This window comes from Xyrauchen texanus, chromosome 22 (genome assembly GCF_025860055.1).
Source record: "Xyrauchen texanus isolate HMW12.3.18 chromosome 22, RBS_HiC_50CHRs, whole genome shotgun sequence".
In the NCBI taxonomy this organism is placed as follows: domain Eukaryota; kingdom Metazoa; phylum Chordata; class Actinopteri; order Cypriniformes; family Catostomidae; genus Xyrauchen; species Xyrauchen texanus.
In genome coordinates, this window is record NC_068297.1 from 18,012,619 (window position 1) to 18,035,445 (window position 22,827).

The window sequence follows — 22,827 nt, forward strand, 5'->3', positions numbered from 1 at the left end:
CTTCTCTCCTAATCATCTTACTTTTATACAATAAAAGAATTAGCACTTTCTAAAACAAATATTGAACATCCCTTGGCTAAAGATCTGTGCATCTCCTCAATACATTAAAATAGTCAGTATATACTTCCATTCTGGACTGTTTTTGTAAGAACTAACCAGTTAAACATTATTTTGTATTAGTGCATTAGATTATTTGCCTTTTCTGCAGCAGGCCATTTTGTGGAACAATGAATAATCCAGATAAATGTCTTCTCACAAAGGATGTGAGATTTGAAGGCCATTAAAAGATTATAGCTTTTGGTAAACAAAGATAGCCTATAATAATCATATCTAAGATTAAGTAATAAAAGCGCCACCACTGAGGACTCATTACACACACAAACACTGGGAAACAGAACGAGGTTGCTATAGTAATGAGCCAGACCAATAAGAGTAGATACATGACACTCCCTGGCATGGAGTCAGTGCGTGTACTGATATGGACCAGGAGAGGGTGCAAAGACAGCACATAAACATGCTCAGAGTCAGGAGGGAAACATCTCACACTCAGTGTAGCAGTGTGTTTGTATTCACAGCTGCTGCTGCTGTTACATCAGACCTATTAAAATTCAAGTTTGTTTCTTTAAACACAATAGCTGTTCACCAACGGCACATTAACACATCAGTGTTAGCCAAAATATTAGTTTAAAGTGGAGCATTCTTACATATTTTTTTGCACTCATTATTCGTAACACAGTAATATGATCTATCTATCTATCTGTCTGTCTGTCTGTCTGTCATAGCCCCAAAACTACTCCGACACTCATGTCACATTTATAAATGTATGATTGTCACTGCATTAGATAAAATAAAAAGAAGTTTGTTTTGAACATGAACATCAGGGGAACTGACCTCATACGCCACTAAAAATCAAGTTAGCTCTTAGAAAAGAAGAACTGGCATCATTTGTTTTCTACTTGGTTAGACATTTTTTTTCTTGAAAGTAAATATTTTTAACTTTGGCTTAAGTGTGCAAAACTTGTAGGAGCCACTGCATCTGTCTGCAGACGTTCCTAAGTGAGCTCATTTTCAACTGTTGGTGTTAAAGGGGTCATGACATGTTTTTTTTTAATTGTATTATTATGTTCCCTTAGGTGCAATTATAGTATTAATATATTTTTTTTTTAAGAAAAACTTTTAAAATCTAGTGATTTATGACCTTTTCCCACCCTGTTTCTCATCCTCTGATTCAAACAGTCTGTTTTGGGGGCGTTTTCCATTTAAGACTTCAGTGTTAACGCCCACTGTTATGATTGGCTAACGTCAGTGCCTATGTATCAATTATTGACGCCTCCAGCCAGAACAATATGCAAGTAAACTAAGTAAAAACACTGTGATTATTCATAATGAATGAAATTGCGCTTTAAAAAGTAGTTTAAAGTTTAAAATAGATTAGGCCTACTTACAGTTTGCGTCGTCGTTGTTCCCAGAATAGTCGGCACGGACTTATATTTGAGCAACAGTTTTCTGGCAAAGAAAGCATCATATTGAGATTTGTTCTCAAAACAGTCATCCTTAAAATGTACAGAACAAGCGCTTAAGTTAACACTGCCGTGACTGGAGCGTCCGCAAAAAATAAACTGCATCCATTTTTCCCTGGCGTCTGGATCTTTCGGCAGCTTATTCAGAGGTTTTGTTTGACCACAGCCAGGAACAGCACATCTGTGTGGCATCGTAATTTTCCTGTGCACAAGTAGTCTCTGTCAGAGCTCGCTGTCCATCGACTGAACACTTGAGAGGCGCACAGCGATACGAAATGAGCGTAGCTGTCTTGCGCTTAAAGCGTAGTTATCTTGTGCTGGAGGCGGTCATATGCAAACGCAGTTACGTCACTTCTAACCGACACGTCACTTCTAACCATGAATCCAGAACGAGCTGTATTTTGAGCTTGATTAAATAAATGATTCGTTTAGAATGGGGAGGACGTCTTAAAATATTAAACTTGCAGGACGTTTTAATGATACAAAGACCTCTTTTATACCAAAAGATCAAGGCAAATTTGGTTTCTCATGTCATGACCCCTTTAAAAGCGCTTGCTCGAGTCACTGAGGACACTGATGTCTGGTCCAGATGATTACACACACTAGGCACAGTTTGTTTGTATGTGTAGCAGTATGGTATATGCTTGTATGCTGATTAAGTGTGTGTGGTTCCACGTGTGTTGTTTCTGTTGAGGAGTAACTGACTTTGCAACACTAGTAACTTAACTACATTTTTCAGTAGCCTGCCAGTAGTTTTGCTATTTTATTAAATAGTGTATCTTTTCTAGTAACAAGCTACTTTTATCAATGAGTAGCTGTGTCACAAAACCCTACATTTGTCATAATACAGTCGAGGGAGTAATCAAAGGTGATTACCTTCCTCGTAGAGTTGAGAAATCCTTATCGCTTAAGTGAATCAGTTTGCCCGGACAGTTCATGTAAACTAATCATTGATTTTCTTATATGTAGTAAATTAATTTCAGTGAAGTGGTTTATTTGAACAGTTCATGTAAATTAACTAGTTCAAATAAATGATTCCCACCAATTATTATTATTTTTGACTTTTGGAATTTTAACTACAACAGTAATATTTCTCAATCGTGCACCTTTAACTTTAAGAGCCTCAGGCTTTTATTTTGACATTCTGAACTATACAGGAATTCCTGTAAGTGTGTCTGTTTGTTAGCAAGTTCACAGTAGTTTAATTAGATTCTTATTCAAATTTTGGTAAAATGCACCTCCGGTGTTGTTCTAAATGCATATTATAAGTGAAACTTACTATTGAGCATCTACATCAGTGCTGCCAACTTATTGACTTTGTCGCTAGATTTAGCGACTTTTTGATCCCTTAGCGAGTAATCCAGTTGTACCCTTTTGCAACTTTTGTAGTCTGCTTTATCAACGTTCTTCCACATCTGGCGACATAAAAAACATCAGCTCTATCGTGAAAGATGTCGCATTTTTCTCTGTGTTCTAGCACCCCCTGTGTCTCAAGTGATATGACTGACCTGCATGCCATCAGAAGTTGGATTTATGTGCATATAGATGCTCTATAAATCAAATGACCGATGAGCTGATGTGTTGCTGGTATTTGTTGCGACAATCTCAACCTCAATTCACGTGCATGCTCTCAGTTTAGAAAAGAAAAGTCAGCCTACAGCAATAGATGTGCATTGAGAAATGATCTAGCAGGGCGAGAGAGAAAGACAGAGAATGGAATAGATATGAACCCCTGATCTATAATAATGTATAGAGATAAGTGATATGAACTATGCCAGGTATCACTGTCAAAAAGTCATTGTGACACAGTAACACTGGCACAAGTAATACACACTGATGGTTAAGCATCACACAACAGATATGTAAAAAAAATATATATATATATATATATATATATATATATATATATATATATATATATATATATATATATATATATATATATATATTATCTCCAAAAGAGCTCCACATGAGGCATTATAAGGTAAATAGATCATGTTTAAAATTAAATAATAAAAAAAACAATGGTTGCTATTGCTAGGATAATTTTGGACTTTCACATTGTTCAATAATGCAGTTTAATTACAAAATAAATACATAGAAATCCCCCACTGTCTGAATGTTTGACAAGTTAAATTAGTGATAGCTAAATGATTAGTAATAAAATACGAATTGTTAAATCATTAGTTCAATAATATAAAAAAAACCACATGGTTCTACACCTTTAATGAATTTCCATAGCTCTTCACGCCAATTAATTTACATGTAAATTTGATGTCTTGCATAATAAATGACATCACGTGATTTAGCTACTTTTAGTGAAATTTCAGCAAGCATTTGGCGATAAGTAACGTTTCAAGTAACATAAGTAGCGTTCAAATATTGCGCACAGCATGAAGGCCAAAAATAGCCATGAGTGTGTCAACAGATCAGCGCCCCATATATTTACTTATTAAACACAGCCTTTTGTGATTCACAGAGCTATCACACGTCTTCAAGTGGCTTTGAATAAAATGCACAAGTCATATGAACTGCTTTAATGGTGTTTTTATGGTTCTTTTATGTCATTTTTGGAGCTTGACAGTAGTGATGTATGTCTCGAGACCGGTCTTGGTCTCGAGACCAGTCTCGAGACCACTTTTACGTGGTCTCGGTCTTGTCATGGCCTTGACGGTCTTTGGTCTTGGTCTCGGACCTCTCGGTCTTGTCTAGGTCTCGCTGTCTCAGACCGACATAGTGGTCGGGGGATTTAGCAATACAATACTACAATATCCACGACGACACAACGTTCGATAACGCAACAGTATTATTATTATTTCGCGCCCTTCAAATGCAACCAATCACATGTATTTTTTTGTGACACAGCCGTTGGCGCTCATCCATTCATATAACATTATACCTCAGTGAGTGAGTGTAGCGTAGAGCGTAAAGAGCACAGTCAGTCAGTAGTATGTCAGCGAATTCCTTGGTCATAAAATTTGCTTTCGTAGAACACAATGAGTTCTTCTGCACATCGTCAAATAAAAAGAAGCATTCGGCGAAATGTAGATTCTGCAAAGTCTGCTTGACAGAGACAGCCGGGACCACCTCAACGTTCACCAGACACCTGGAGCGTAAACACAGGGAAAGCTATCTACGCATTTTCAAACTTTTTGAGGTAAAACCTTTCCAACCTCCCATGACCAAACAGATCACGTATCTGCTGAATTATTGTTGTTTATCATGTGTTCTTCTCACACGTATGGTATAAGTTATTTAGGGACATATTTTTTGCAAGCCTCTCTAAGGACGTAACTAACGTTAACCTGATGAAGAGTGTAACTAACGTTTTTGGGTAACTGCACAACTTTGAGCGCACCACCAACTGTCTGTGTCTCTGTGTCTGTGTCTGTCTGTGTGTGTGTGTGTGTGTGTGTGTGTGAGCGTGTATTTATCACTTTGTGGGGACCAAATGTCCCCATAAGGATAGTAAAACCTGAAATTTTTGACCTTGTGGGGACATTTTGTCGGTCCCCATGAGGAAAACAGCTTATAAATCATACTAAATTATGTTTTTTGAAAATGTAAAAATGCAGAAAGTTTTCTGTGAGGGTTAGGTTTAGGGGTTGGGTTAGGTTTAGGGGATAGAATATAAAGTTTGTACAGTATAAAATCCATTATGTCTATGGAAAGTCCCCATAAAACATGGAAACACAACATTTGTGTGTGTGTGTGTGTGTGTGTGTGTGTGTGTGTGTGTGCGCGCGTGTGTAACCATAGCGACAAAACGACCAACTTTCGGATCCTGCAATTAAGCCTAATTGTAATAATTGTAATTGTACAATAAGCCTAATGTAATTGCTAAAAACAAATGAAGATTTCTAGAAGAATATTTCAGCTCTGTAGGTCTATACAATGCAAGTGAATAGAGAACAGTCCTTTCAAGCTCCACAAATCAAATAAAGGCAGCATAAAAGTTTTTTTTCCCTCCGGTCTCGACTTGGTCTCGGTCTAGGTCTCGACTTGGTCTCGGTCTCGACTTGGTCTTGTCTTGGTCTCGATACCCTCTGGTCTTGGTAGTGTCTTGGTCTCGGTTTAGGCGGTCTCGACTACAAGTCTACTTGACAGTAAAGAACATTGCTAACACACAGTATCGGATTTGGATCGGGCTCGTTGGACTGATACCCGATCAGTCTAAAAACATCAGTATCAGAGCCAATACCGATCTAGGTATCGGAGCCATTCCTAGTATTTCTACTAGAATTCAGCAAACGTCTGGCTTGACTCCTACACAAACTTACAACAAATTTAGCTAACAACTATTGATAAAGCTGGCTAGCTAGCTAACACCAACATAGGCTATCGTATGAATGCAGTCAATGTATCATGCAAAGAAAAGTGATTACTTTAAACTACAATCTCGCATAGTCAGACCTATATCCACACTTTGTTTTAACCCTGTTCCATCACTGGAGATTCAAATTAAATATATAGTCTCAAAGTTTGTAGTAAAACAATCATAACTGTGTAATTTGAATTATGCTACCTCATCTGTCAGCAAATCAAGTTCAGTCTCTGTGTACGTTGCGGCATTGTTTTGGTTCATGTTCGCTCACTCGCGTCCCTATGGAGAGTGTGCACGCGATCACGAGCAACAGGCAGCTGGCTGCAGTTCCCTTAACGGCCACAGGTGTCACTGTCATTAAACGGCCACAGGTGTCATCAAGGGTTTCTGAATCTTACATAATACTGTACCTTTAAAAATACTTGCTATTGCAGTTCAGCTCCCACACTGACTTAAGAGTAACTTATTACCATGCAGTTCCGTTTTCATCTGCCAAAGCATAAATATTTGAAGTAAAAAATTAAATAAAAAACAAAGTTTTGTTTTTGAATAAAAATTAAAATAATTTTAAAATAGTAATCATAAAAAAAAACGTATTATATGAAGGTCTACATGTTCTGTAAAGATTTAAATCTGTTTATTCCAGGTTATAGTAGATAACCATGAAAAATATATGAAAAATATAGGCCAGTAAATAATTTTCAATGCATAGTGTCTTTGTAGCTGTTAAACAGTTAGCATTGCAAACTGTTAAAAATGTTTGCTGTGAGGGCTAGGGGTAGATGTAGGCTATGTGTGCTTTTTTCCCTACCTGGTCCTAGTTTGGCCACAGCACACAGCAGGTCATAGTTGATCATAGGTGTGGCATCCTCACTCTGGCTCCACCCCACCGGCGGTGATGAAGGTGGAGAGATGAGAAATTGCTTGACTGGTTGAGGCGGTGCCAGGTATGTTTTGTCCACATCCTCCCCTGAATTCTGCACCTGTGGACAGAGAGAGAGAGCAGAGAAGGAGGATGGTAAAATGAAAAGACTAAATAATAAGAACTAAGAACTTCTTTTAAACTACATACTGTATATCTTCAATGGTATAAATAGCACACTCTACAGATCAAGCACAGATCTAATTGATTTCCTCTTTGAAGTCTGTCATGCAGGAATATTCTCACCAAGGTTACATCTCTCTAAAGGAAACAGGCTATTCTGAAACTGTTCAAAGACACACAATCTCCTAGATTATATCCGTACACACCTTCACACAAATACACAGTTGCAGCACCACTGTGAGGATTCATTCTGTGTTGTGCATGAAACAAATGGACCACATTTACTCTATAATGATTTAATAAATATAATTGTGTATATATTTAAATGTAATAATGATTAGTCATACATGAAATTCTCCAAAGTGTGCATGTGTATGTGTGAGCGTTTGTGTATTACCATGCTGAGAACTAAGTGTTCTTTGAATCTTCCCAGCTTACAGACCATTGAGAGAGGAGAAATCAAGAACTAAACTCTCCTGTTCTCTCCTTTGGACAGCTGTTAATATTACATGATTATTCTCTGGATTTTAGCTCATGTTGCTCTCAACATGTTGATCTGGGACAAGCAATGAAGTGTTAATCAAGCAAGAGTGTTGTTGTACTAATATCAACACAGCTGTGATTCGTTTGCAGAAAATCACAGCCCGTGTATATTTAGCGCAACAGCACAATTGCGTAAGTGTTATTATTTTTATACAGTTCAATAAATAAGAACTTAATGTTGAGTAATTTACATTTTAGGCACCATATGGCCAGTTATTTTGTCTTTTGTTGCTCCAATAATGAATATAATTCCAAACAAAGCCAAAATAGAAACTATCATGCATGTTGCTGAGCAAAGCACAGACTGGCAGCCAGTCTGGAACACAGCAAAAACACAGACAATCAGAGTGAAACAAATAATGATATGTTCCAGTGCTGTTATGCTAAATATCAGCACTCTTGGAACACCACTTGTTCAGTCAGATTCGAGGAACTAATTGTTGTGCAATGAAAAAAAAAAAACACAATAAGACTGACCTGTGCAAAGTAGAGTTTTAGTTTAGTGCCATTGAAATCGGATTCGTGGAGCTCGATGCGTGCACGTGCAGCAGCCTCTGGAGTGTTGAAGCTGATCCGAACTCTCCTGAAACTCTTAAACATCTGGAACGATGTCTGATTATCGTAGATCCTGAACAGAGCTTCAAACCGCTCCTGAGGAGAATGACAACAAAACACAATTCCGTTTTTCTGTTTTGCATGAAATAACTTAAATAACTTGAAATAACTTCCAGTGCCATAATGATCAAAGACATCATGACATCCCCCAATATTCAGAATAGTGTACGAATGAGTTTTTCAAAACTAATTCTTAAAAGCTGAAGTGTGGAATATTTATGTAAACTACATCCTTTCTCCTATCCCAGCCTAATATGCAGAGACAACTTTCAATTCATGTCTATTGTAAACTTTCCACAATACGTGGCTGCTTTTTTTCAATATCTGCTGATTTGTTTGACTATTGCTTTATTATAAATCTAGCAGCATGCTCTCATGCGCCCTAGAAACACTAAACTAGCCCAGCAGTGCTGATTTGGGCAGTTTTGAATAGGACAAGTGAAATATGAAGTGTGACTGATGATCAAGCAGGTAAACAGAGAAAGGTGAAAGCAAGCAAACAAATGGTTCTTTCAGAAGACTGAAAATGTTCTAGATTTATCCCACACAACGTCCATGTGCACCTCACAGATGGCCATCCTTTAGGCTAATTAACTGAGAAATCAATAATTAAGTCTTTTACTATAAATGTCCACTTTCACATTCTTCTTTTGTTTTAGGCTATTCACATTCTTCATGCATATTGCCACCTACTGTGCAGGGAGGAGAATTTATAGCATAAAAGGACATCAATATTTTTCTGTTTCTAACCTACACCAATCATTTAGCTTCTGAATATATTGATTTGACCACTGGAGTTGTATGGATTATTTTTATGCTGCCTTTATGTGCTTTTTGGACCTTCAAAGTTATGGCCACCAATCACTTGCATTGAATGGACCAACAGAGCTGAGATATTCTTAAAAAATCTATGTTTGTGTTCAGCAGAAGAAACAAAGTCTGGGATGGCATGAGAAAACATTTGGGTGAACAATCCTTTTAACGTACTTGGGATGTCACTCATACAACATGAGTAAAATGAGGATGAGTAAATGACATGATTTTCATTTTTGGCTAAATTAAGACTTCATGGCTTAGGTGAAACACTGTGCAAAGCAATCATTGTTTGTTTCCCACATGCAACAGCTTTTGTGATTTTATGTTCTATATCTGTGTGTCTTTTGAAGGAATTGTGTAACAAGAGGGTATGTGTCAATCACTAATTCATGTGCTACTTTGAGCACTTCCTGCAGGCGGTGTACACTTACACACACTAACCGGGTGGAATCCGTATTCATGACATGCCAGCTCTTTGAGTGTTTGTCTGTGTGAGGGACAGAGCAATGTGCCATGTAAAATAAACTGCATGTGTAGGTTTTAATCTAGTTACAATGCATGTTTGTTACACAACAGCACACTCCAGAGTACACACGTGTGTGCAGATGACAGCTATCATTCAACTATTGTAATGTGAAAATGATGTTTAAAAGGTACAGTCAGTAATTTGAGGCTAATTGAAAAAGTTTTACACATTAACGAATTAATTGTGTTTCTGTGATGAGTGATCTGAATGGTGTACACTCAGATGAGATGAAGACTGTACTCATAATAGTTGTCTATAAAAATGGTTTTATTATACATAGTGCAGGTCACCCCCTTCAATATGTTTCACCATGTTGAAATCATATGACCCGCTGTATTTCACTAAACGTCGAAGAATAGAATCCTCATGCTCATTGGCTGCCGCCTATGTAGATACGCTTGGCTATGCTCAGTTTCCACACCGTTTGTTGTTTGGTGATGCAAAAAGCTAAAGGACACAATGGAACACACTTATTTATCGTGCTTTTGCAGTGGAGACAACAGGAGATTCAGTAGCTGTACTGCCAAAGAAGCAATAAAGGTCTGAAGCAAGAAAATAGAAAGACCGCCATAGGCAAACTTTTTTTTATGCGCTGCTTTAGTAGCTGGACCTCTAAATAATAATTTACACCCGATTCATTATACTGAAAAACTTTAATATCCATTTAAATAAAAAGGGCCTAAAACAACTAAAAAAGAATGTAGTGTGTTGCCCCCCTGGATAGAATCAGTGGAATTTACAGAAAACTCATACAACATTTTAAAATGATTTGTAGTCAACATATGTTAGTAATGGACAGCTTTCAGTGGTGTTTACAAATGCAACTGGAAAGCAACATGTAATTTTCTTTTCTTTGTTATCACAGCTATAGTGAAGGGGACCCAACAACCTCATCTCGATGAAATGGCACAAGTCTTCATTCGTTTAGTGCAAAGTAGCTTGGCACAGCGATTGTTCTGGATTTTGAGTAAACCATGACTTTGGTGGCTTGGAAACATAAAACGTTTGCCAAATACAGTATTCATGGACATGCTTATTTTAATCATCATAAACAATTCTAATCTTTCCTTTACCAAAACATTCTGTATCACTAGATAATTGAGGTATATTTAACGCTAAGCAGTTCTCTAATAAAGGTAATAACTGTGTTTAGAAATAACGTGAAACGTAGACAGTCTTCAAAGATTATTGATATGAGGGACAATAATAATAATTTGTTCTTAATTGTAGAAGTCTGTTCACTTGATTTCTGACATTTGTTTTTAGGCAAAGCAATTATATTATAGTAGTAATAATTAATCTTAAACTGACATTTTCCAGATGCAAATGATCTTCCAGAGCTGGAGGGGGCAGCAGAGACGATCATGATTGTTCATGCTGAAAGAAGGCAGTACAGCATCTAACACCACTGCCATATCGGTCTTTAAAGGAATAGTGCACACAAATATAAAATTTGCTGATACTTAACTCACCCTCAAGGCCATCCATGATGTATCGGATTTTCTATCTTCATCAAAACAGAATTAAAAATGTTTAGGATTTCATTTCAGGCCTCCTACTTTTAACAATGTAAGTCAATGTACTCCATTATTTCACGGTCCAAAATGCATATTTAGGGTGCATCAAAATAATCCACACGATTCTAGTCGACAAATAAAGTTCTTCTATGTTTGAAATGGTTTTGGACTGTTTTGGTTTGTGAACGGCACTTGGTCTGTGGTCTGTGCAAGTTTCTCTTGTAAACAGTGACGCACTTCCTGCCTCCTCCTCCATGCATGACCTTACCAACGAGTTTACGTCATCAATCTCATGAGCGCACTTCACAGAGATGTACGGAAGCAAACATTTGTAGTTAAAAAGTATATAATTATTGTTTTGTTTCTAAAAATAATCAATCATTTGGGTTCAGAAGAACTTTATTTGTCGACTGGAGTCGTGTGGATTATTTTGATGCACCCTAAATATGCATTTTGGACCGCATTTTTGGTCAAAAAATGCATTCACTTGCATTGTTTGAAGGAGGCCTGAAATGAAATCCTAAAAATCTTAAAATCTGTTTTGATGAAGAAAGAAACTCAAGATACATCTCAGTTGGCCTGTGGGTGAGTAATTATCAGCAAATTTTCATTTTTATTTGAACTATTCCTTTAAAGTACACGAAGAAGTGCAATGCTAATGCTAGCAAGAGAACTACTGAATGCCCCTTTCATCTGAGGAGAGGTTGTTGTTTGTTGATGGACATATCAAAGTGCATACCCTCAAAGATCACACCGTTAAACAAAACCAAATTTTTGACCCTACCAACATTTAACAGGTACTAGGAAACAGGCCAACTTCCCAAAAGTGAATCTGAGATAAATGTTCAGGACACCAGTGTCACATAAGGCCTTTATAACTCTTATGAAACAGCACAGGTGTGTGTGTGTGTGTGTGTGTGTGTGTGTGTGTGTGTGTGTGTGTGTGCTGGCTCAATTCACACCTCTCAATCACATGGATTACCTGCCTGGAAGACATGAAAAGGTGGCTGGAGTTCCCTGAGGCCAGTTTTGATGAAGGGTAGAGAAAACATTTATCTATCACTACAATGGAAAATAGTGCATATACATTCTCACCTACAGCATTGCAAAAAACCTAAAAAAAAAACAACCTTTCTCTTCAGAATAAAAGGCAAAATTGCATAATAATATATTTTAAAAGTGTATAGGGTCATTAAAGATCTGAGATATAAAATAGTTTCACTTTTTTGCACTTCTATAAATCATATTTTTATGATTATTTCATATCTATATAAGTTTACAATCACATGATATATATTTATTTGTTTATTACAAGACAATTGACTACTATTTTCATAAAAATGACTACTATATCCTGTTGATTTTCTGTGTGACAATGGTGAATTATCTGTATTCCATTTGTGTGTACACATACATTTTATACATGCCTTTTTTTACTCAAGGTGGCACTAATGTTTCAGTGATTGATTGACTTTATTAACATTTGACACTGCTATTTGACAAAGAAGCAATGTGGAGGTAAACTATAGGAAGTGTAACACATGAAAAGTCGGATTTGGTTATTGTTATTTTGTCAAGTTGTGCATCTATTTAGACTCAAAGGTGCCTGAGAAAATACATACACTGGTGACCAAATGTTTGGACTAATGTACAGATTTTGCTCTTATGTTAAGAAATTGGTACTATGTCATTAAACTGATCACAATGTACAGTCAGGACATTAATAATGTGAAAAATTACTATTTTTCAGAATTCAAAGAGTTCTCATCAAAAAATCCTCCATGTGCAGCAATGACAGCTTTGCAGATGCTTGACATTCTAGCTGTCAGTTTGTCCAGATACTCAGGTGACATTTCACCAAACACTTCCTGTAGCACTTGCCATAGATGTGTCTGTCTTATTGGGCACTTCACACACCCCTTACAGTCCAGCTGATCCCACAAAATATCAGTGGGTTTAAGATCCATAACACTCTTTTCAAATGATCTGTTGTCCAATGTCTGTGTTTCTTTGCCCACTCTAATGTCTTATTTTTATTTTATGTGAGGGCCATGCCATCTGTTGCAGGGCTCCCTGTTCTTCTATTCTAATCATTTCCATTTGCAAAAGTAATTTTTGTAAGTATAAAATGTATATTTCGTATTGACACACTAAAGTAGCAGATATATATAACCATCTTAAGACAAACATCTTGCGTGCCGAAGACTTTTGCACAGTACTGTTCGTGCCGGGACGCTAAAGACCGGAGTATGTGAGAATTTTTGGCAAAACACAAATGCATTAAACGGTTCAATAGGCTAAAATGCAACATGTTTAAACATGATTTGTCCAGACCATGACCAAACCACTGAAATTCAAGAGATGGCTAGAAACCATGTACAAAATGTAAACATTGACAAAAATATCAATGTTCTCAATTAGCCTGTAATGTTAATAATTTAGCAGATTGTTGGGTTTATTTATGTGTGCAAATATCTAGACAAGGAAGAGGAATATTTGCAAATTATAGTACATTCTACTGTAACTGTGTAATATTCTTATGCTTGTCCTCATACAGCATTTGTCTCATCAGAAAGTTATGCAAGATAATAATTGAAAATGTCCAAAAGAATCTGGGACATATGGCATACTAGGATTCTGGCATCAATTTGGGTTGAGAATAGAACCATGAGTAATTAAGAAGATTAATCTGTTAAACGAGGGGGATGTGTTTTTAATTACCATGCTGATTCTACATAACCCGACCAGCCAGCAAACAAAAGGTCTATGGGTGATACAGACTGGGGAAAATTTGGGGTAACACTGTATTACAACTCTATTTATACAAAGACAGACAAAAGAACTCATTAGACTGAAAAGAACATTCACCCTGTACCGTAAAAATCAGTTAATCGCAACAGCTCAAGCAAAGACACAATTGAGCATTCACTGAACTCGACAGTTTCACATATTTTATTGCGTGCACCATAAAATAATAATAATAATAAACAAAAACAATTTTTTTATGCCAACTTGCCAGGCAGCTTTGCACAAAAGAATCTGCTTTCTGACCATCTGCCAAAGGAAATCTCTGTAAATGGCAGAAGCGATTCATCACTTGTGCTGTAAATGCGGAGGGCACTGTGTTTTCCCTCACCTTTATCAACATAGAGCTAAACAACAACAAACACTGTCACCCTGACTGTCTCAAGTGGAATTGGTTCTATTACTCAGTTCTGTTGTGGATTTTTATACTAGAATTAATGGCAGGGAACAAATTCAATTGACTGGCCTGGTGATAAAACCCCAGGGCATTTTCCAGAACTCAGAAAAGGGCAGCAATGCAGACCACTGTGATATGCATCCCAAAATTCCATGCTGTTATAGGAATTTCTGAAATTCTTGAAGAACACAGGTTCTCGACTTAGGCCACACCACACTTGCCTAATACATTTTCGGTTGAAAGCATGTTGATTTAATCACTCATAATTCTGCTTGAAGTGGTGCAATCATATTTTCATGCTTTCCTTTTTTTGTTTCACTTTTTCAACATGTAGTAGCACATAGCAAATGACATAATGAACACGCTTACATGCAGTTAAGAAAACGGTTTATTACAGGGTTTTTGCAGAAAATGGCATTCTGAAATGTCATGAAAACAAGAACTCTGATTTCCTTGCATCGTTTAAGGATAAAGAGAAAGCAGTTTAACACACCTAGGTTTCTCTCAGAGAACGCGGCTTAATGTGGTCATGTAAACGCATAAGCTCTGATGGGTGTTTGAAAAGTGCGCGTGCGTGGAACAGACCGGGACAACAAATGTCATAGGATGGAGCCCAACATAAAGTCTACACAGAGGAAAGAATTCAACATTTCTGGGAGTACAGTGGGAAAAATCACATACACTATAAACTATATACATACATACACACCAATGTAAAATATGGACTGCCCCTCACATACACATATGTGTGCTAGTACAGAGTTTTACATAAGAGAGAAACCCCACTATATCAGGTGCAGGTCGCAATGTAAAGGAAACAAACACAGCAACAACTCTGGAATATCTGGAAATAAAGTGAAGAAACAAGAGAATAAAATAGCGAAGTCTTCCTTGGTTCCCATATTTGTTATTTACACAAGCATTGCAGGGAAATTATGTTGCTGCTTAGAAAGCTACTTACTGACCGAGCCACATGTATACAGGAGTAAAGAGTACGCCGCTAATACAGTGCATGCAAACAGTAACCCTGTATTCTCGCAATAACCCGCTTTCTCGCAATAAGCCGCTTTCTGGTGTTAAACGTAGTCAATGAGTGATGTATGTGAACACAAAATCAGAGACTCTCCACTTGAAATCTGTTCTAAAGTGGTAATGCATGTTACAACCAGTGTAAACAGCAATGAGTCTTGGCTGATTGGATCACCCATAATGCACCAGGTGTAAACAGGGCCACTAAGTTCCATGCAGTTCTTCATTCCTGAAACCAACAAACATGTTTGCTGAATGCGGTTGTAACCACATAAAAAAATTAAATAAAAAAAAACGATATATTGTGCCACCATACTGAATCTCATAAGTTAATGAAGCACAAATTCGCTGATCGCAATGTTACATAACTGTAAGCATTTGTTGCATCAGTGGAAGTTTATTCCCAGAGAGGGTCTGGCCCACTCTTCTCCAAACAATGAAGATTCAGGAATGTTCTTTGAAGTGCTGGGCATAGAATTTGCAGGCAATGGCTGGTAACCTGAGCCACAGGAAAACAGGCACAAGTGGTCTTTTGTCTAATGTCACTGTGGCAGGGCAGAGGGTGGGGCCGGGTCGTGAAGCTGCACACCCGGCCCCTAATCAGGCTAATCAAGCCTCCGAGAGGGATATAGGCCGACTGGAGACTGCAGAGCGAGAGAGAGAGAGAGTTACGGGCAGCTGTCTGACACCTGTGTGTGTGTGTTTGTCTTTTTGGTTCAGTTTTATATTAAACTATTTATATTGTCAAGCCGGTTCTTGCCTCCTCTTTTCCATTAACCCCTTTACACTAGTGCCCAAACCCGGAAAGGAGGAGGGATGCGCCGTAGTGGAGTTCTCGCCACTAACATCCACCTGAAGGAGCAGCTGCGGCCATCCGCCGGAGAATGGAGGAGCCCGGCCGCCTGGAAGCAGAGGAACGGGCAGAGGAACGGCCACCGACCAAGAGGGGATGAGGGGCTCCCAACCAACCGCCTGGAGCGGTTACTACTGCCAGAGGCGAGGGAGAACCCTACCGCCCACCAAAAACACGCCAGGGCGTTCCGTTCGCCAGGGACCAGAGGACTGCCTGAGGCGTGGCTGTCATTCGCTAGAGGGTGGAGGAGTGGCCGGGGACCAAACTATGGCGTATCAGAGATACCGGCGAGTACGTTCCGAGGATAGAGGCCGACTGGAGACTGCAATGCGAGAGAGAGAGAGTGAGTTGCGGGCAACTGTCCAACACCTGTGTGTGCGTTTGTCTTTTTGGTTAAGTTTATAATTAAAATAGTATTTATATTGTCAAGCCGGATCTCACCTCCTCCTTTCCATTAATCCCTTTACAGTCATCATTTCCTACGAATGATTTTAACCTTTTAAAGTGACATCTGAGCTATATCTTTGCTCTTGGGAAACAGATGTCTCTAACCTCCCTCTACCATCCATCATTCTGTTTCATCTGTATATCAATCTATTTAAGATAAGAGAGAGTAGCTGAGAGAGATAGAGGGAGAGCGATCTCTCTCCATCTATTCTAACAAGAGCAAACTAAGCATGGCCGTTTCAGGGCTATCGAAGGTGGCAGGATTCAGCCTCCCCGCCTGCCAGAGCTCAGATCTGGTTACCCACCTAAGTAAAACCTGATCCAGGTATACTCCTCAGTTTTACCTGTCACTCCTTTTACCTGTTATTCTTTCAGTGTATGCATCATTTGATGTGGCCTCTCCTCAAGTGATAGACCGATATATTGGCTAAACCGATAAATTGACCAATTTTTGGCCAAAGTGCGATAGTCATCGGCCGATAATTTGATCTTATTGGCAAATCCACAGACAGCCTTGTCAATGGATAATAAACATTTTCTGTTTTACATGTTGTCAAGTGAATTATAAGCAGGATTCCTACTGTTTTAAACAGGTACATTTCCATGTCTTTTTCAATAATTCGTGGTTTTATAAAGATTGCACTCAAAAATATATAAACTCAAAAAATGAAATGTCCTCTCACTTTCATGTGTAAATATTTGTATGAACATAAAAAGATTCAACAACTAAGGCATAAACTGAACAAGTTTCACAGACATGTGACTAACAAAAATGTTGGGGGTCAAAACTAACAGTCAGTATCTGGTGTGGCCACCAGCTGCATTAAATACAGCAGTGCATCTCCTCCTCATGGACTGCACCAGATTTGCCAGTTCTTGTTGTGAGATGTTACCCCACTCTTCCACCAAGGAACTTGGCCAGGCAAGCTCCCAGACATTTCTGGGGGGAATGTCCCTAGCCCTCACCCTCCAATCCAACAGGTCCAGACGTGCTTAATGGGATTGAGATCCGGGCTCTTCGCTGGCCATGGCAGAACACTAACATACCTGTTTTGCAGGAAATCATGCATAGAACGAGCAGTATGGCTGGTGGCATTGTCATGCTGGAGGATCATGTCAGGATGAGCCTGCAGGAAGGGTACCACATGAGGGAGGAGGATGTCTTCCCTGTAACGCACAGCGCTGAGATTGCCTACAATGACAACAAGCTCAGTCCGATGATACTGTGACACACCGCCCCAGACCATGACGGACCCTCCACCTCCAAATCGAATATAGAGTGGAGCATGCAAGAAAAATGTATACTCACTATAGAAATTTCCATAATTTTTTTATATTGTATTAATTTCCAGGACATTTTTGTTTTAATTTCCAGTTCTGTAAATGAAAATTGACAAATTTGAAACAATTTCCAGGTTTTTCATGACCGCAATAACCCTGTATAAGCAAAATACTGTGAAAAATTACAGTATTATATATTGGCATTATTTCAGTTATTGTTCACCCTGCTCTCTAGATATCATGCACCAGCCATAAAAAAACAAAAACATATTAGTCAACTACTAATCTACACATTTGTCAGGATCCACTGACAAACTCACATTTAAAGTCACTTGGGCAATTATTCCAGCTAAACTACTTTTCAATACAAAAGATGAAAAGTCTTATCAGTTAAGGCTGATCTTTGTTATTTGGCATTTAGCCAAAGTGATTTACTGTATGCTAATTGTAGGACAAGTCTCCCATGGGAGCCACTGAGGTTAAATGCTTTACTCAAGGGCACAATAGTGATGGTTCAGAATTATGATCTTAGTTACCAAAGAATTAGGCTTGCAGCCTGGATCCTTGACTATTATGCTAACATTCAATGACATAGTCAGCTAAAAAGAAGAAGAAAAAAAAAAAACAATGATACAAAATAGATGTTTACCTACATTTAGTAAAGAATGTAAGAATTGCTGGAGAATTCTTATGGTGCTCTGAGTGGTTTTAAGTGGCATGTTGATATGTAGTTGCTTGGGCATTCCTAGGTGGTTGCTAGGCTGTTGTGAGTTGTAGCTGGGTGGTTGCTTAGTGGCCCAAGTCAAAAGAGCCCACTCCGAAGTCTTTCTGATATTCTGGTCCCTAGATACGGGTTGGGTCCCTCCTTCAATGTAAGGCTGTGGATAAGTCTACATTTATTTTCATAAATTAAATCACTAAATAAAATAATAGCACACCTGTCCTCAATAAGGCTGTATAATTCTGCATGGTATGGATGGATGAGTTACACGATGAAGATTAATACTGCAGGTTAAGGGTTTTGAAAAATCCCTTAGTCTAAGCAACAATAATGATGTTTGCCTTAGCAAGGACCAATAATACAGATAAATGATTGGAAAAGAGGTCTGACAGCCACTTTTTCCAATGACCTTAATGATCACACTGATGGAAACTTAATGCTGTCAATGCGAAACAATGTGGTATACATGTTTGCTGACAATACAAAAACACAAACAATAATAATGCATTTCTGATCCCATCCGTCTGCAGTAATTGAGCCTTTATCATCTAAAAAAACAGAACATGCACATCAATGTATTAACTGGTTAGAGTATTTGTGTTTATGCATGAAAGTAATGAGAGTCCCGCCCATAACCTTCAGACTGAATGTGCTGATGTCTGCATAATTTCCATAGCACATAATTTTCCACTCAACACACACACGCACACTGTAGGCCACACCTGTTCTAGTGACCGTGCTCATATCCCAGCTGCTCCAGTAACAATAGTCCAACATAGTGTTAATGTAGATTCAACTAACAGGCTCACATATCTCACGCCACTCGCTAATACTGCAAAAACTATTCCTCAATAAATCTAAACTACCAAAAAGCCTAAAAAGCCTTTCAGTCACAAAGATTCACATGTATTTTGCTAAATAATAATTTCTTAAAGGAACAGTGCCCTCCAAAATAAAGATGAAGTCATCATTTAGGGCCAAAAAAAGTATGTGAAAGCAGACACTTCTAGCTACGTGCCTTCATATTGTGGTCCATTGTGTTCGAAAATGTATAAGAACGCAAATCATAACTCACAGCAAGTATGCATTCTTTATGTTGCCTCAATGGTCGCTTTAGCAGGCATTAGTGTAACAGTCTTATATGGTCATGCAGAGAAACAGTTTGACAAGAATATTGCTGACAAAATAAGTTAAAGTCAACATTTCTACAGCAGTTTACCAGAATACAAACAAGGCACAAATGTTTGAAGTTAACTCTATCGCCGTCTAGAGTACTGAGGTTTGTTAATGCCACAGTAAATGCAAGAGCAGATCGCATGTTGGAAATACTTTGGCCAAGCTCCTCAGGTCTGCAAACGTGTACTTGCAAAAAGTTCATTTCTAGCCTTACACCCTGTCTACACCAGGCATGTCTGTTGATGCGGTGTGAAGCAACGGCTTGAGGCTGTGTACACTGGACACTTTGTGTAATAGCGCCAGCATGTGCAGTGCAAAATGGAAATGGACACTGCCGCAACGGACACATCCAGTATAGACAGCATCATTGATTATAATGAGTTCTATGGCTTTTGACGCGGTGTGCCGCTAGCACCCGGTGTAGACAGGTGTCAGATAAGCTCACTTCATTCCAAACCTGAAAAACGTCACTGATCTCAAACTTTCCATATCTGATTTAAGAGCTACATTGGAGGGCAAGATTTTCAGTGAATAATCACTTAAATTACAGTCTATTTGTCACACAAAGCTATCATATGACTTCATGAAACATGCTGTACGAGTCATACTGACTACTTTCATCATGCTTTTGTTGATATTTACTTCTTCAAAATGTAACATTTTGTGTTCCATGGAAGAAAAAAAAATGCATGCATGTTTGGAACAACATAAAAATGAGTAAAAGATGACAGAATTTTCATTGTTGGGTGAATTATTCCTTAAATTCTTCAGCAAATCAATTCAGCTAAAAGCTCAGATGACTGAGCTGCCACGTCTTTGTAATATAAAGAAACACATTCGTTTTGAAAAAAAATTTCAATCTGCTGTCACAGTTCACCAAGATTTAGGGTGATACTGTAAACTCAGCTGTCAAGAGAGAAAATCCTAGCACAGAGTAAATGAATAAACCTTAAGTAGAGAATAATAAAAAAAAAAAAATAGAAAAAAGACAAAGCTGGTGTGTAGTGATCTTTGTGATCAGTGACCATAACCCACGTGCAGCTCCTTATAATCTCCTCTGTCCTTACACAGAGTCCAAAACTCAGGTTAGAACCAACACACAGTCACACGCCAACATTTTTACTCACTCTTATTTTCTTCATAAACCATAATTTTCTCTCTCATTCTGCTGTTGTTATCTGCTCAAGGCAGGCCACTGCAGGGGAAATGAAGGTACAGCATAGCCTCCTGCAGTCTGCACAGAAACGTCTGTCTGTCTGACTGTCAGCCCCCCAATTTGCAGTTTACGGCACAAAAATGCCTGTCTGTCTGACTGCCTGCATGTCTATTTGCAGTTTACGGCACAGAAACAAAAACACATAAACTATATGAGCACTCAACGATGGCAGGTGTCACCTCTAATGGTACTTCGAGCTTTAAAGTCTCTGACATGTTTTCTTAGCCACCCACTGAAGTGATCGTCACAAACACAATATAGCCTATGCAGTCCCGTATGAGTCATATTAGAAAAAAGACTTTCAGTACAGAACATAAATGAAAATATTCATGCTTGTTTGTGCAAGGCTAATGATGAAAGGTTTTGGAGAAATAATAGTTTTATTTCCAGCAGGGTACAGCAAACTAAGTTTTATTTGTACTTATTAATGTGAAATCAAGAATTCCCAGGGTAAAAAAAAAACAAATTGTGCATTAGTGCAATTATGTTGCATACTGAAGAAAACGGTTCTGCAATGGTCCAAATATATGTGAGTGAGTGAGAGAGAGTCGGGACAATCGACACTGTATATAACTACATTAAACTGTGCCTTTACATATACCGTTTGTATAAGCATGAAACTCAAATCGCTCAAACAGATTAGTTCATCCAATACAAACGAGTGGTGCAGCCTGTCTGAAGGTGCTTCGCTTCAGTCGTTCAGAGCATTGACGCCATGTGTGCGAATGCAACAGAATGTTAATGTGAACTGCGGATTCATTGATAAAATTCCAGCAGTGATAAACAATGAATCGGCTGCGTGAAACGTCACTCAGATGAACGCGCGCATGCAGTGAAAGCGCTCATCGCGCACATGCACAGAGATAACAGTGCTCATAAACACAGCATGCACATTTTTTAACCTTTTTACCCCTAAATGCTCTTTCTAGATAAACTTGTAGTACCTGCATTTTGTCAGACGTAAACACCTCCGTGTCTACTTCGCAGGCGATGAGTGTCAGCATCTCCAGTTTCATGTTTATTGATGGCATTCCCTCTTTCGCTGCTTGCAAAGAGATAAATACAGAAACTTGGTATTTTTATCCCTTTTCTTCCTCTTGTTCACCCTAATTATATGCCACAAAGCTACTCTGTTTTCAGAGGTTAAACGTCTGTGTGTTGGTAAGGTGACTGACTCAAACTCTCCGGTTCTGTCTCTGTGTGAGATGCTTCTCTGTGAGCACATGAATGCTGCTCTGGTTCTTCAGAACGCACCAATCAGGGCGCCCGGCCGCTACATTGACGTCATTGTCTCCACGTTTGATTCTTCATTATGATGAGCACGCGCTGAGAGGAGAAGCGAACGCAGAGCAGCAGACCACCGCATCATAACGGTTCGGTCCGGCCAACAAACGAGGCCGTCATAGTTGTCCTGCACATTTGAGTTACTGTCAGTGAAACTGTTCAAGAAAACTGCAAGACACTAGGCTCATAAATTTCAGCCAAAACGACCACTACGTCCTTCAAATAATTTGCAGTACAAAAAACAGGTTTGACTGGACACAATAACCGGATGGATATTTAGTGGGTAAAATTAGCCACTGCGTTGTCTGTGAATGAAATCTAGCTAGTATATTTGTTAACTTGCACTGATTATTTTATTTTTGTTAACATAAATATTTGAACCCTTCTCACAGACTGTGACTGATGCATTTCTGCCTTATTTAGCAGCATATCTTTCAAACGTTTTTATATTTGCAATTTTTATTATGCTTTTTTTCCTCTCCCCAATTTGGAATGCCCAATGCACTCTAAATCCTCGTGATGGCGTAGTGACTTGCCTCAATCCCGTTGTCGGAGGACGAATCTCAGCTGCCTCCGCATCTTAGACCGTCAATCCACGCATCTTATCACATGGTTGGTTGAGCATGTTACCGTGGAGACATACCCAACCTCACGGCAATCTACCCTCCCTAGCAACCGGGCCAATTTGGTTGCTTAGGAGACCTGGCTGAAG

At 38.6% G+C, this 22,827-nt stretch overlaps 1 protein-coding gene across 2 annotated transcripts in view; it reads right to left on the bottom strand.

Annotated features, from left to right (window-relative positions):
• rcan3 (regulator of calcineurin 3) overlaps positions 1–22,827 on the bottom strand; it is a 44,163-nt gene that overhangs the window by 8,822 nt on the left and 12,514 nt on the right. The window contains exons 1-3 of one of the 2 annotated variants that reach the window (XM_052154034.1): positions 21,776–22,008; positions 7,910–8,083; positions 6,656–6,827 (exon numbers count right to left, since the gene is read on the bottom strand). In XM_052154034.1, coding sequence (XP_052009994.1) covers positions 6,656–6,827; positions 7,910–8,083; positions 21,776–21,862 — 433 coding nt within the window. In that variant the 5' untranslated portion in view covers positions 21,863–22,008. Of the gene's footprint in view, positions 1–6,655; positions 6,828–7,909; positions 8,084–21,775; positions 22,009–22,827 lie in introns of those variants that run through there. The other variant, XM_052154033.1, reaches the window with a different exon arrangement.